Consider the following 15,708-nt stretch of genomic DNA (forward strand, 5'->3'; position numbering starts at 1 on the left):
CAAACTGAAAGCGACACTGCATCGGGAATATCACCATTTGCAAGTACACTTCAGTAAAACTTTTTTCTTTTAAGTAAGATATTATCTATTGTTTTTGAACTGTAAACTACTGCTTGCTTGAGGCCGATGAACTCATCAACTCATCAAAGCATCGCCTTCCTCTTGAAACCTCACTAAAACATTTTTGACCCTGATGAATACCTCCACAAGCGAATAAAGTGACATTTGACATGGCAATCGAGTTCAAAATAACATATATTTCGCCTCACCAGTAATGTTTTCACTAACGGCAGTCAATAAGCGCAAAATATACCATGTGTAACAACGCTGCCCTTGATACTGGGGACGAACCGACATCGATCCGGACATACATCGCAAATTCTCGTTTGAGACGCAATTGGTATTTGTAATTTTAATCTGTTCTCGAATGAACATTTCGTCTCACGATTCCATTTTTCTACTTTTCCTCAGTCGTTGGCGTAAGATATCCGAAGATTTCTTTTTTTGTGTTGAAAACACTATGATCTTCCTTTTAAGACTAATAGCAGCCGTCTCTATTTTAGTTTCTTACTTAAATTACTATTTACTTCTCTAACGCTTCTTTTTTCAGAAATGAACTCTTTTCGTTCAATGTAGGCGCAGTATTGCTTTGCATTTCCTTTCCTTATTCTCTAAGACAATTTCTGTACCGTATGTTAGCAAATTTAGAAACATGTACCTTAAATAGACACGCAGAAACTGTCCTTAGAGTCTTAAAGTGATTGTAGTGACCACAATAAAAAAGGAAAACGTTCTAAAATAGACTTTTTTTTGTTCCCTTCATTGACCGCTTCAGAGAGGTTATCTGCACTGATGCATTCAGCTGTGCAGCGCAATATATCGTTGCAACTTGAAAAAAGGGAAGAAAGATTTTCTTGCCTCAACACTTGAGCTAACACAAGCTTAAGAATGCCAGCTCTTCAATACACGAAATTATAAGATAAATGATTCACTTTTTAGAATTTCTTTTTGATTTAAATGGGTATAAGCGATAACACTATTGATCAATTAACTGTTTAGGTCTAATTCCTTGAAAAAGACCAAAGATCACTGCAATTATCTTGTAGGGACGCAAATGTTTCAATAGCAAATGCTACAAGACAAACATACTTAATTGCCGAGTTAAAGTCCATTGCTTAAGATGGCTTTCCTCATTGTTGGGCGAAAACTGTGCCGCTAAAAGTCTATCTCACTGCCAGTTTGTCAGCGCGTCACTAAAATCTGGTAACTTGTTGACATACGTAATCGATATTTCATGACGGAATAATCAACAAGATCTTCTCGCTAACGGCAAGAACAACTTTTTTCGCCGTTTGTAAATGAAAGTAAGATCTTTTTTGTTTCTATTTGAAGTTGACAGAAGTTCAATCAGATACGCATAGTTGTCTGAGGAATCTGTGCCTAGAATTGTCCTCTGACGTGGTCAATTGTTAGGCTTCGAACAAAGCACTTTCAATAGTTGTGATACCCGAACCGTTCTCCGGTGGTTGACTATCGCTTGATTTCTTCTCGTTGACAACTAACACCCAGTCCTTCTGCAATTTCTCTCTGTGATTAGGGGAGAATGCTGGCTCGGTATCTCTGTTCATTTTGTTGTTTCACGTGAATTCTCATCTCTTTTCTCCGTTCAGCTTCCCCCTTTATCCTTTGTATTCTCGTTTGTCGATCCAGCTCCCGATGTTTCAGCTGGTCTTCTCGGTCTATTCCCATTCTCCTCTCAGTCTCCAATCGATTGTGATGCGCTTCTACTCTCTTCTGTTCTCTGTCCTTCAGTCCACTCTGCACAAAAACGATGGAGACGTATTATTAAAGTGAGTTAATGTTACAAGTTGGCGATCTATTACTCGACCTGTCATGTATGATCTAGAGTTAAAGTGGTCGGTGAGGGGAGGGGGCGGGCAAAGGCGAGAATTTCTTTTGCTCAAACTTCTCCACTCTCGTTCCTCTTAACTGTCGTTCACAAGTTTCATTTTCGCTGTCGTAAAAAATCAAAGATGGCAGCTTAAAATTTTTACAAAGAAAATACTGAGCACTCGTTCGCCAAAATTACGCCTACTCTGTAGGCTATACTAATCGGCCGAATTCGAGGTCCGTAGCTTTTAGTAAGGACCGATAAGGAGACTTAGGTAAGAAATCTTTTCTATCTCTAATATATTTGCAACGAGTTTGAGAAATATATACCTCTACGAATTTTTTCTCACAAATTAATAATTTCCTACACTTACCAGTCTTTGCGACTCTTGCTCTTGCGCTGCTCTTTCGTAACTGTTCTCCATTTCTTCATGTTGGGTTCTGCGTTCTTTCATGGCTTCTATCCTGGAGTGTTTCCATGTCTCGGCTTTTTCTTGTCTCTCTTGCTCCTTTTTGCAAACCTTTTCAGTTGACTGTTTCTTGTGCTCCATTCTCTGGCTTTCTTGGCGTGCTTTTTCTGCAGATTGCTCCGAAATTTGACGAGTTCGTTCGTCGACCTTTTTTCTGCAGTAGAATATGAGAAATTCAATAATTGTTTTATAAACTGAAGACAATTTACCTCTCAGTATCATTCAGTGTTGCTTTACAGCGCTCTGTAATAGGAAACTGCGCGCAACCCACTCAAACAATCAGAAAACAAAACTACGAGCGACCGAAATTGGTGCACTCGCGTTTTACCGTTTGCTCATTCTTACCTAGGGTTTTTCTGAGGGTCATTGTAATATCATCCTTTTTCTGAGTGGCAATTATTTCTAATTTGATTTTAAATTCATGACACAGAATCGAAATCCGCTCATTCCCGTATATTTTAGCACTGAATGCTGTATGCGCCCGGTAGAAGTAATTTACTTTGTTCAAGTGGCATTTGAATCGATGGAAATGCTTTCTTAATTTCGTATTAAGCAATTTGAAAAAATAGACCGCTATAGTTTTTATCATTATCATTATTATACAAATAATATCTTAAACACGACCAAAAATCGTAATTACTAGGATTTAGTCTGTCAAAGTTTGTCATCTGCATTTCTTCAATTTACCCATCATCTAAAGACCTCTACAAAAACCAAACACTTATATCAGTCACTTGAAACAACAAAAAACTTATAGAGGAGTGGCATATAAGTGAAGACTCTAACCTGTGATATTCTTGTCTGGCCATTTCTTTCTGTTGTTTATCCACGGACTCTCTTGCTATTTGTGCGTGGTATCTCTCCTTGGCGTCTCTTTTGGTCTCCAGTCTTCTTCTCTCCTTTCTATTTTTCTCGATGTCTCCATGTCCCAAGCCATCCTCCCAATTAGAAGACCGCTGAACTGAGGAACTATTGTCTTCTGGTCGCCAATTTTCATCGGAGCCGGTGTTGAACTTGTTGTCTTGGAGATAAGAAATAACAAGATAAAGTCAGATCAAAGTGCAGATCGTGAGGCGTGAGAAGACGTGATCAGAATTGAGGACGCTTGTTTTCAAAAATTCGTATATTTAATCTCGTGCTTGGTCTTCCTTTCATACACAAAACTGCGTTTTTATTTAAATGAAAATGGAACTTGAGAAAAGTGTAACCACTGACTATTTGGTTCAGAGTAATCGACCGAAAAGGAAGCTTTCCTCAAACAGTCAAGCAACCTCTGAAGTTATAGCAGGTTCACGTCGTTCACGCATGCCCTACCATTCATCATGGGCCATGTTGTCTTTTCAACCCAAGTTACCTGTTGCCGATGGGAAAGGCACTCCTTTGGATGTCTGGTATTCGTGATGCTTGAGCAGTGGTGGACCGGATCTTACCAGGGCCTTACTGGTGTTTTTCCACTGATGGTGGGGATGCCACTCTCCATCTTGGAATTTTTTATCTGTAAAATAAATAGCAATAACTAATTAATAATCAATTGCAATGACCATAATTAGTTGGTGCGCATGAACGATTTACCATACACTACGTTGCTTCTGCATGCGCGAAGCGATTCCTAGGTTGTAGGTACGCTATATGCTTTTAACGCAAAATGATGTAAACGTAAATGCTCACCAGCAGCAAATAACCACTGTAAAGAAAACAAAGGAGTCATGTGCAAAATTGAACCCGCGAAAATTTGTATTATCGTCTCGAAAGTCGCGAAATTGGATCTAAAAATTTCTCAAACGCTATTGAAAGTTCCGGAACTCGAATTGATCCTGAAGTTTTCGAGAAGCTAGTATCGAGAGATTATCGACTTATATTTGACCGGTACTGTAAGGGATTATATTTCCAATCAGAACTGAGCCGTCGAACTTTTAGTTGCGGAAAATCGAAGAGAACAGTGGATACAAAGTAAAGAATTGACTGAACTAGCCGGGAAGTTTTGATTAATTACTAAATTCTCTGTGTGGCCAGTCAGTTATGACTCGTAGTGAGCCCACATAAGAACGTGGACAAGCCTCTCCTTTCGTAACAAACAATCACCATTGACTAAATGGACGATTCGATTGATGCCTTGAGCTTCTGTATTTCTGACGATGCCGTAGATCTGCGAAAGCTCAGAATAAATAAAAATAGAGAAGCTCAAGGCCTCATTCGAATCGTCCATTTAACGACATGCTACTGAAGGACAACTTCAAACAGTGACAGAATCACCAATGAGTTCCACATACTATGCCTACATATTTTCCAGCGTTAGATTGTTAGTTCGAGATTTTTATAGCGTAGTAGTCAATGAAGGGTAAGCCTGAATCTATCAACGCGCAGAGAAAACGAGACCGAAGCATTGAATGTATTTGGCAAAAATCTACATGAACTCATCGCATGGGCTTCAGACTTGCGGATAATCACACTGTCTACAGGGCGAGTGGTGTAGCCGATAAGATTGACTCATTTGCGATAGCATGCTGGTAGATTTGTAGCATTAGTTATGGGCAACCACCACAATTACATCCTCGTCATGACTTCAACCTGAAAAAGTCACTACTGAACGTTACCTGTGCCGGGAGGGAAGGGGACACCTGCTACAGTCTGGTACTCCTGGTATATAGGACGCTGATTTTTATCATCCCGTACCTCGGGGGGCTTTGCCAGTGCTGTCTCTCGGAATCTTGGGGGTCGAGGAGGTACCCCAGAACTCCACCAACGCCAGCGTTTCTTAGTCTCTGGCTTTCCACCAGCTTTTGCTAGAGGAGTTCCCACAGGTATTACTGGATCTACATATCTTTTAAAATCTGTCGAATCAAAGAGTTGATGATTGGGTTAAAACATATCAAATTATAACGCCAAAAGTCTCACTCCGTTAGAGTTTGGGCTTGTCAAGCAATAATCGGCACGCTTCACGCAGGAGGCTTTTAGTATCAGTAAAGCTGGTAACTTAAGCCATTCCTCGTAGTAGAGCGTATTTGTGCTGTGAGTTCTCTTTGGTTCCATAAAAAGTTTACTTTTGTCCTGCTCGTGATTGGCCCTAACTTCTTTAAAGACTTTCTTTTTTCCCTCTATATCAACTTCCAGAGCGGAAGGGAAAATACGAACGTGAACACTCTGCAGTCTCTAGAGCGCGTGCTTTTATTTAAAAAAAAAAACGATCGATTAGTTGCTGTGACTATTGCTCTAGCTTTTTTCTCGACAACATTCGATTACAGAGCGCTCTATCTGTGTAATTAATCTTTCTTCGCTATTTTCAATTTTGAGGATCAAAATGTTTACCTCTTTTAATAAGACTAGTTTCAGTTGTTGTAACTGATATAAGCCTCGACAACAATGTCTTTCAGTAAACATAACAAATGAACTTTCACCTATATCTTCAGTTCCAACACAAACATCAAATGTTTCCGCATTTTTCAAAGTATCTTCTCTATCGTCATCTTCCACATTAGCTTCTTCTGCATCTGCATCAGACAGATTCCCGTCATCCTTTCCCTCCTCCTCGAACTTCACCCTTTCCAAAAGATGCCTGTTTCTCTCAAGCTGTGATTTTATTTTCTCACTGAGAGCGTCTTTTGAATCATGTTCAGACCAGGTCTGTTTTTGGTGCCGAGGGGGGCTGAATGGCCGCTGCCATGTGGTGTGAACTGGTGGGGGTCTTCCTTGGTACGGTGGGGTTGAGGTGTCAGCAGCAAGTCGTATTTTCCGCCGCTGGGACTCTGGAAGCTGAAGCTCAGTCACGATACGATCAAACACAGCTAGTGGTATTCGTACAGCCACACCTGGGGATAACTGCACTGTTTGGCCATTGTAAAAGGCTACAAGAATGTTACCTCCTTCATAACCTAGACAAGACAAAAAAAGGAGGAAAATGAAAGAGGCAATTAATAGTGGTTTAAGACATGCAAAGAGCTAACAAAAGTCATAAGGATGCTTGCGATTAAGAGCCGTTCTTGTTTTCATAAAGTATGCTCTACACTTGAAAATGATCTGGAAAGGGACACCCTCACTAAGGAGAATCTTAAAGTCTGTCGTGATGTTCTTTGTAAATAATACAAAAATAATTTTGAACTTAACCTAGAGATACCTTTTTAAAAAAGAATTTTACCTGCTCCTTATGACATCTTCTTAGAGAGGCAGGAGTGTGAGAGTACATGGAAAAGGTGGGTTTGACTTCAGCTTGCCAGAGTTATCAGAGCTAAATTTGTTTCTTATTTATATGCAGTAACATTCATGATCATCTATTAAATCGTTATTATCAACAGCTAGATAGAGCAATATGAATGCAAGTAGTAGTTCAAAATCAGAACATCTTTCTTTAAGTTTGATAACCATTCAGTCCTCATTAAATTAGTTCATGCTTTAACCATTAAACTGACTGAAAGTTAGGCCCATTTCCTGTTCAGATTTACAGTCACTGGGAATATGACGAGGCAAAAAGGATGTGATGTTCTTTTTAATACCTTGTGGTTGAAGATCCCTTCGATCCACTCCATCAAGAACAGTACCTGGTCCATATCGTCCATCATCCTGCCATGGAGCTAACACTTTATCTCCAATACACACATGGTGTCGTATGGCATCTTTATAAGCTATCATGTCATACAGAGCTGTCTCCTGAAGGTGTGACTTGCGAAGGGCAGGACACTTCTCAAACTCAACTACAAATGTGTTGTTTTCCCCCTTAATTGAATAGTAAAATTTCGTTTATTTTGTGATTCTATTAGTTATAATTACATGATTATAGATTGAAAAACTTAATCTGGAGTAATCAGTACTTTGATATTATTTTCTGTATGAAATTTTTCGCACCCCTGCATGGAGAGAAACACTCTTAAGAACAACAGCAATCTCATCCTCTCTTACAATGTATAACTCAGATCTGAACACTTGATTTGAATTTATGTTCCGTATCAGGCTTTGTGTATGGTAGATACCATACACAAAGGTTGACTTAATTGTTACCTGGCTCTTATACGTCAACATAGAATTGTCAACTTCACTGCAGAAGCACATAATTTATTATTAATGCTAGAGGGCTGAGGACCTCTTCCTTGGAAACAGAAAAGGAGTAGGGCTTAATGCCTTGATTTGTAACCAATACATCTTTATATCACAACTACAAAGTTGGATGTACTCCCATAACAGAAAATATCTTTATCAGGCTACAATTAAACCTGAAGGTGGCCTTCATTTACCTTTTCTTTGACAGATGCCATGTAGAAAAGACCATCTGAATCTTTCCTCGCCAATACCTTCATTCCCTTCATTACACTGGCAGCTACTGGTACACTAGTGTTACCAATAGATTTATCACTGTCTTTTGACAGCCCTCGTGATGCCAGCACTGCATCAGCATACTGCAGGACTTGTGATGTCCCTCTGTCCTGATCATACTTACTCCAAGAGACATATGGGATAGGGACACTTCCATGAGGTGCCTTGAGGAGAGTGACTGGAGTTCCTGGATCATATATCCTGGGAACAAACCCTGATGCAGGGGGTGCTGAGGTAGGACGGTGTGGGGTAGTGTTGGTACCTAACACTGAAGTGAGGTTGGGGGACAAGAATTCACCATCATAATGCCTCATGAATTCAGTCCTCTGATTGAAGATCGGTGTGACTCTCTGTATCCTACCATAAAGAGTGAGGCTTATGCAGTGAAAGGAACCCTTGGTGATTTTAGCCAGCTCTTCAAGGAATTCCTTTGCCGCTGGATCAGAGTGTGTTCCAGTAAGATATATCGCGTGTATTGGCCGACCTTTGTACAGGCGACGGACGTTTTCTATTATAACTGGAGGACTCTGATCGGGTAGGCCATCAGTGACTAAATAGATAGCATCCATTCCATCATCTTCATAAGCTTCGATCAAAGCTTCCATGGTGTTTGTTGATGTTCCGCATTTCAGTTCGTGGATCCATTCACTAACGACACTCACAGTCCTCGGAGTACATGTCACTAATCTGTCCGCCCATTTGCTCACCTCTTCGTTAAATTCAATGATGTTGAACATGGTATCTCTGTCAGAAATCGCCCGCGCGAACAGAACTTCGAGCAAGTGTTCTTTGACAACGTCGAGACTATGGTACATGGAACCAGATGTGTCGAGAAGAAACACAACATTCTTTTCGTATACATTACCGAATATCGTTGGCCTTCCACGAAGAGGGGCAACTAGTTGGCCATAAGAAGGGCTTACCATTTTGTAAAGGAACGTTTGATCGCAATGTACAGTATCACACTCGAATACACTTATACATTTCAGCGCGTGCCAAGCATGTTATGTTGCCATGCAGTCGCCAAGGGACTAACGCAGATACCGCTGACATTCGCATCAAGACAAATTCCTACCAAGTGGGAGGTGTTGCTTACGATTGAACTACAATGTTGCCTTGAGTCGTGATTCAATCGCTTTTTAGATAAATTAGAAACTACTCATAAAACCAAAAATTCAAACCGAAACACCGAAGTTCACTGGATAGATATGTTTTTGAAGGCTGAGGACTTGATACTGCATGTTGTTGATACTATCCCTACCCCCTAAGGTGCCTAATGGTTCGCGCGTCCTTGGCGCGTTGCACGACTGCATTTGACAACAACGGTTAAAAGCGGAGGCGACGATAGAAGAAGGATTGGACATCATGCCCTTGAAGGTAATACTTAAACTTGATAAATCCTTGCTAAAATAGAATATAGAATACTTATATTTTTAGAATACTTATTTTACACTTATCTCGGTCCAAATTTTGAATGTCACCTCTGTGGACTTTCTTACCTTCAACATCAACGTCGAAGGAATTTTATTGCAGAGGCAACAAACCACAACACACCAGTCGCCTTGAATTTAATTGAACTTCATTAAGATATTCATATCGAGAAGCGTACAAATATGCATCACTCAGTGCTTGAGCCATAAATGTCCACGAGTTCTATGGCCAAATATTTTCCATCGATCCTCGAGAGGAATCTCTGTGTTTATAACTTAGTTTTATCGTAAACACGTTAGGTGTAGGTTAGCTCGCTTAAATTTTCACATTTGTAAGGTTTTGAAGTGGAACGATTTCACTTTAGGACATGTTCACGTGGATGGATAATAGATACGCGTTCTATACGAGTTTAACGCGCATATTTTGTTCCCCTTATCTTAACTTTGAGCTGCACTTATAGGTCCACAACACGTGTGGGACACAGTTACTTGTAATGGTGATAGAACTGATTGGAACCAATTCACAACGATAATAGAACTGTGTGGCGTCCAATTCGGTTTGTAATCATACAAGTGATTAACAAAATTAGACGACTGCTAAGGGAGAGTCCGATTTGTTAATCACGAGTATGATTACAGACCGTATTGGACAACACAAAGTCCTGTTACCAATTAATCAAAACTATGACAAAATCTGAGAAAAAAACTAGACATTGGGTATATGCTTTAATGAAAAAAATAAGCAACAGTTAACTTGGCAAAATGTGAGAAACAGCACACACACATGATGCATTCAGTCCACTTACACAGGCATGACATGTCAACTGTCCCTTAAACTTTTCTATTACACTGTCCAAGTATGATGTGTACACTCTCCTATTAGTGCTCAAATCAGGCTGGTGATAACTAATTGCATTAGAAAATTTTGTCATAGTTTTGATTAAGTCTGTAATCATATGGGTAATGAACAAAATAAATCAACCACTAAACAGAAGTCTGATTTGTTTATCATGATTATGATTACTGACAAAATTGGATGACACAAAATTGTTACCAATAAATCAAAGCTATAGCAATATGTAAGAAACAAACTGGTTACATGTTTTCATAACACTAAGAAACTAGCTACATGATTTCATAACACTAAGAAACTATTAATTCAGTGATATGCTCAAAACAGTCACGTACACAATTAACAGTTAACACGTCATGCCTGTGTAAAAGGAAAGAAGGCATCATTTTTGTGCACAGTTGTCTCATATTTTGCTGAGTTAATTGTTTTTTTTTTATGGAAACATATAATCGATGTCTGGTTTCTTTCTCAAATTTGTCATAGTTTTGATTAATTGGTAACAGGACTTCATGTTGTCCAATTCTGTCTGTAATCATACAATCATACTTGTGATTAACACATTGGATTCCCACTTTGTGGTTGTAAGCATGATACATACACTGACCCAGTAGTGCTTAAATTAGGCTAGTGATAACCAGTCTTGTTCAAAAATTTTGTTATAGAATTGATTAAAAGGTGTATGTTAGGGTTAAATAACACAAATCTGGGATGATTCAGTGAGACAGCCCAGTAAGTTGAACAATTTCATGTCCAGAGAGAGCTTTAACCCTTTAACTCCCAGATCAAATTTGTAAATTCTCCTAAATATCAACCATACGATTCTTATAATGTTAGTTCAGAGAAGTTAGTACTGGATCAACTTATTATCTCCAAATTGATATTTTTCTTTATTCTTATCACTTATCTGGTTAACTTTGTATTGATATTGTAAGGAGAAATTCTGTCTTGGTTAAGGTTTGCCTGATTTTAATTTTGCCGACAATGGCAAACTTGGCTAATGTGATTTGTGTTAAATTCAATACAAATCAGCACATGCATTAATTACATTCTTAAAGTTGCCTTAATTATTACAAAATAAAGTTAAAATGACTAACTAGGGTAATTTTTGCAGATATGTTTGCTAAAATAAGTGACACATTTGTCAGTTGTGGATTTGAAACTTGCTTATCAAGCTGCAAGTTTCAAGTTAAGTTTCAAGGGCTCAAAGCTTATTTGCCTCACCCAGTAACATGGCATTTGCATTAATTTTCCTTGCAGAATGAAGACAGCTGGCTTCACTGTACCATGTGTCGATCAGGGAGGCAAGGTGTATCCACTCTTAATAAAGCTTTGCAAAGAAAGGTGGAGTGGCCAAGTCAAACAAACACCTCATTTCACTCCTCACAGGTAGCCTAAAAAACAAATTTATGTACCATGTTTATTTGAATAAGTCCCCTTGGTGCCTCTTTAAGTTTTAGCCCTCAAGAGTGAATGCTTAATATGTGAGGTGGGTGCTTATTAGGGGCTGGGTGCTTATTCAATTTTCACCATTTTCAGCAAGTGTATGTCAGTAAGTACATGTTGTTACAGTAGTTAGAGTATTTTGCCACAAAACAATGAATAGTAACAAAATGGGAAGATGCACCATAATATAGACAGTGAAATTAGATATTGTAAGCCAGTAAAGAAGTAGTAATCAATACTCATCTTGTGCACTTCAGTTTTTTTGAGAGGGGAGGGTTGGGAGCTTATTCAAGGTGGGCACTTGTTTGAAGTTGGCCACTTTATTGAATGAGTACAATATACAAATATGAAGATACCTTTTTGCTTTTGAATACTAAATCACTCAGATGTATATTTCTATGTTTGCTGATTTTATTTTGGGCTCATACATTCATTCCCACATGCAAAAAGATTCTTTCCCCTTAGGTTATTCCTTGAAAAAAGAGACAATAGTTTAGTTTTTTTTTTAATTTCTCCATAGTTTGACTTTTTCCTTCTTGGTTAGAATCACAGTTTTGAGTGGTACATGATTATGATTTGCAGACAATGCTTGCTATAATGAATTGATCTAGTCAACCTTTTTAAGAGAAAAAATTCTGAAATTATTTCTTTTACATAATGATAGTAAATACTAAGTTGAACTCTCTGACAAATGCTTTGATCAATTCAAAGCTTTATCATCCCCCCTCCATGCAACCACCCCTGGCATCTGAAATTTTGAAGATTTCTCTTTTTAAATTCCTACCCTGTGGGGCCAAAATTTTGTTTCAATGTCCTGCCCAAGTGCTGGATTTGATGGTCAATTTTTCTATAAAAGGGGAGATCAGCAACTGTGACTTTCTGCACATTGACCAGCAATTTATTTGAGTATTCAAGCTTTGAAACTAAGATCTTGTAGACCTTTCATTCTAAGTTATCCACCTGCGGAAGAGAACTCTTGACCTTTGAACACCTTAAGGTATACCTAATGTTATTGCGACTAACCATTTAACTATTATGGTAGGAACCCATGGTGCACACCACAATAGAAGATGCATTTGACACAGTGCTGCAGTACATGAATGTAACAAGCAGACAGTGCAAGGTAAGCCATTGGAAGCTGTGCTTGGTACAAAAATTACCAGTACCTATCCTTCTCTTTGCTATAAAAAGGTAGCCTCAAGGCTTTTGCATTGCACCATATATCACATAGTTCACGCAGAGGTGTTTAGAACATTCTTATACTTAGTCAGGGTTAGACAGCTCTTTCTCTTTCCTCTTTACTTGAATGGAGCCCCATATGTCAATAGCCCTAAAATATGTTGACCAGCTCGCTGTAAGCAGTTTTTTTTTTTCAGAGACTATTGAAAACTTTTCTTATTAAAGCTTGGAAAATAAATCCACCAAATATACACTGTATGCTTCTATTCACGAGTAACTTACATAAAGTTTAACTTCCAATTCAAAATTGGTCGTTACCTCCTTTCAAACAACTGGCCCCATGGTCCTGCCCATGAGCTTGCCATTGGTTGAACATTTTTTTGCAAGACACTTCAATTATTCTCCACCCACTGAAACCTCAAATGTTGGTGAATCTCTTTTTAGTAATATGTATGTAATCCAAACAGTGCATTCTGATAGCCTTCAAACAGGCCCTGGTCTTAATGTTTCAGGGCGTGCGTTTCTCTGCCCGCGAGAAGATTTGGAACAAGTCGGGGAGAGGTTAGCTGGGGTTTGGCACTAACTATCAGTGCCAGATTCCATGCAGACCTCCCTTGCATTACTCAAGGCCTCATATTTCCCTGCAGGTATCGAAGCGCTGATAACGAGATGATACCTGCAGGTAGCCTACGTGTAGCCGTACCCTCCCCTCTTCCGTTTCATCTTAGCGGGGGGAGGGTACGGCTATACTTAAACTAACTTGCAATGGTACGCTTTGTCATACATTATTATCACAGACCTCTCGCCTGCTTGCGTTGCTCAAGGTCTCATACTTTCCCGCGGGTGTAGAAACGCTCGTGTAGAAGCGCTGATAACCAGGGCCTGCTCGCTGGCTATGCATTCTGATTGGCTCTCTCGTTTGCTGCATGTTTTACCGTGCATCATGGATGGAAAGGAAAAAATGTATAACACAGGAGATTATAATCTATTGATAACATTCATACTAATACCGTATTTGGTGATGATTAACAGCACCAAGATAGGCTTATATTTGAATTGGATTGGTCTTAACATTCACTTAAGGTGCTTTTTGACATTAGTGTTTCCAACTTCATTTGAAAATCGCCAAAGTCGAGTAGACTATTTATAAAACGAGGATAAAAAAATTATTTGAATGCTTGATCTCGATTTATTGTAGCATAGGAAATGAAAGGCTTAAGAAATCTCAAGTTTTCCCTTCAAACATGACATACTACAAATACGGAAGCTTGTGACCAAAAAAGATTCATCCAAATGATCTTTACAATATAACGTTAAAGTTAACTCTGCTTTGAAATTGCTCAAACGAGAGAGAAAACGAGTGTGTGGGCTGAGATAAGCCATCATTATATGTATTGTGTTTGTTTTTCCTAGCGGTATTTCCGCTGTAGATCAACGGAAGACTGCAATGCTCAGGATGTAAATCACTGCAACAGATTTCATCAACCAGGTTACAACCTAGTCACACGACCACACCCCGTAAGTAAATACTTTGTAACTCTAACGTTTAAGGGTGTTGTGTTAACTAGTATTCTATTTTAGATTTCCTCAATTTTTTCTAAGATATTTATTATTCTTAAGTTACCAATAAACCCATAAGAAGACTACAACTAGGAATTTTAGTCGCCAAGTTTCGCCCTCGTGAGAATGACAAGCAAAATGTCGAATATAAATGTCCTTGTGCGTTATGTCTATGGAATTTCATTGGCGAAACCAACAGATCATCTGGCACTAGAAGAAAAGTTAATACCAAAGGTTTGAACGTAACAAAATATGCATGGACTCTGAACTTCATATTTACTGGTAACTCAGACAATGCCACAATCACAGACAAACAAATCAATTGCATTAGAAAGACAATGGAGTGACTCCAATTTTTGCTTGCTCCTAAGTCAATGATATTCTCTCTCTTTTTAACAAACGGAAGCTTTAGCACTTTTGGTATATTATTCAGCATTCCTTTCCGGAAGGCAATTTGTTACTCTTAATTTTGTTTTTTTTATTTTACCCTCCCCGTTCAATTTTTCTTCACACTCATTGATCATATATTTTTACCCGTCGAATAAAGTAGAATGACTGTTGAAAGCATACAAGTTCGTGGCATCTTTCAATCAAATAGCATTTTGTCTGTTATGCATTGTGGTAGCGTATATTCGATGTATATACCTTTTCTTAATTCTCTTCACCTCAAGCTCCAACGAATGGAAGACGTCCAGGTAGAAGTAGCACCTGGCAGTTATGCAGTTTCCGCTGGCCGCTACGGTGCACCCAGGCAACACACCCATATCGTCCGTTTGGAACCAGGACAGACGGTTGATCTTGGGTTCTCGTTATAGTCCTATATTGGCTTGAAGATGATGTAGTTTATTCACTTTTTTGACAACATAGTTACAACAGGGCTTAAATTACACTGAGCAGGAAAAGATGGCAAAAGGAACCTACAGTGTAGACAAGAGTCGTCTTCATCATAGTTGGGATCGTAGAAATCGTGTTTTCACATTTACTGCGACAAACTCAGTCATCCTTTTAAAGCTATTTATACAGATGTAATTATGAAAACTAGTATATTGTAATGGATGGAATATCAACGCTCGTCTGCTCAATAGAAATTAGTATTCTACTAAATATGATATATTCAAGAGAAGATCTTAACAAAATTAGTTTACTATTGTAGATTTCGAATTCACAACATTGGAAACCTGATGTGAAGTTACTTTCTGCTGAGATAACATTAACAATAAAGCATACCGTAGCATGGTCAACTTTGGTGAACGTTTGGTTTTCTCTCCATAGACGTAATTCGCAGTGCTACGATTGAACATCAGAGAACTTTCCCATTGTTTGATCTGAGTATATTTAAATATATCCTTAGTATTATTATTTTTTTGTTTATTTGTTTAAGTAGTTTGTTTTATAGTGCAAGTAACTAATGATTGAAAAAAGTTTTTTTACCCAATAAAGACAAATGATTCTACGATTTGTTTACTTGAAAGGGGTCAATTAAGAACCAAGTTTACGTCCCGCGTGCCTCCCACCCCCCCTAATTAAAGATATAGTGTAACAGAGATACCAAATGAGCGGTAACCGGTCGTTTCGCCTACGA

The 15,708-nt window shown here is 38.7% G+C and overlaps 2 protein-coding genes across 2 annotated transcripts; one reads left to right on the top strand and one right to left on the bottom strand.

Annotated features, from left to right (window-relative positions):
- Positions 1-237: 237 nt before the first annotated feature.
- Positions 238-8,647, bottom strand: LOC131770897 (uncharacterized). The gene is made up of 8 exons (XM_059086617.2): positions 7,583-8,647; positions 6,848-7,067; positions 5,756-6,229; positions 4,955-5,191; positions 3,715-3,855; positions 3,147-3,381; positions 2,265-2,514; positions 238-1,818 (listed from the first exon to the last, which is right to left on the bottom strand). Exons 1-8 carry the CDS (start codon positions 8,585-8,587, stop codon positions 1,594-1,596), a joined length of 2,787 nt encoding a protein of 928 aa, XP_058942600.2. The 5' UTR covers positions 8,588-8,647; the 3' UTR covers positions 238-1,593.
- A 124-nt stretch (positions 8,648-8,771) lies between these two features.
- On the top strand, positions 8,772-15,579 carry LOC131770894 (A-kinase-interacting protein 1). Its single transcript, XM_059086613.2, has 5 exons — positions 8,772-9,038; positions 11,202-11,330; positions 12,430-12,510; positions 13,980-14,084; positions 14,798-15,579. Exons 1-5 carry the CDS (start codon positions 9,027-9,029, stop codon positions 14,939-14,941), a joined length of 471 nt encoding a protein of 156 aa, XP_058942596.2. The 5' UTR covers positions 8,772-9,026; the 3' UTR covers positions 14,942-15,579.
- The last annotated feature ends 129 nt before the right edge of the window (positions 15,580-15,708 follow it).

The sequence above is a fragment of the Pocillopora verrucosa genome, chromosome 1 (assembly GCF_036669915.1).
Source record: "Pocillopora verrucosa isolate sample1 chromosome 1, ASM3666991v2, whole genome shotgun sequence".
NCBI classification, from domain to species: Eukaryota; Metazoa; Cnidaria; class Anthozoa; order Scleractinia; family Pocilloporidae; genus Pocillopora; species Pocillopora verrucosa.

Coding starts and splice junctions, on each gene's coding strand:
- LOC131770897 (XM_059086617.2), bottom strand. CDS start 8,587: ATGGTAAGCCCTTCTTATGGCCAACTAGTTGCCCCTCTTCGTGGAAGG. Junction 6,230..6,847: donor AAGGGATCTTCAACCACAAG/GTATTAAAAAGA, acceptor TGTCTTGTCTAG/GTTATGAAGGAGGTAACATT. Junction 1,819..2,264: donor AGCAAGAGTCGCAAAGACTG/GTAAGTGTAGGA, acceptor GTTTTTGTGCAG/AGTGGACTGAAGGACAGAGA.
- LOC131770894 (XM_059086613.2), top strand. Junction 11,331..12,429: donor CCTCATTTCACTCCTCACAG/GTAGCCTAAAAA, acceptor CTATTATGGTAG/GAACCCATGGTGCACACCAC. Junction 12,511..13,979: donor TAACAAGCAGACAGTGCAAG/GTAAGCCATTGG, acceptor TGTTTTTCCTAG/CGGTATTTCCGCTGTAGATC.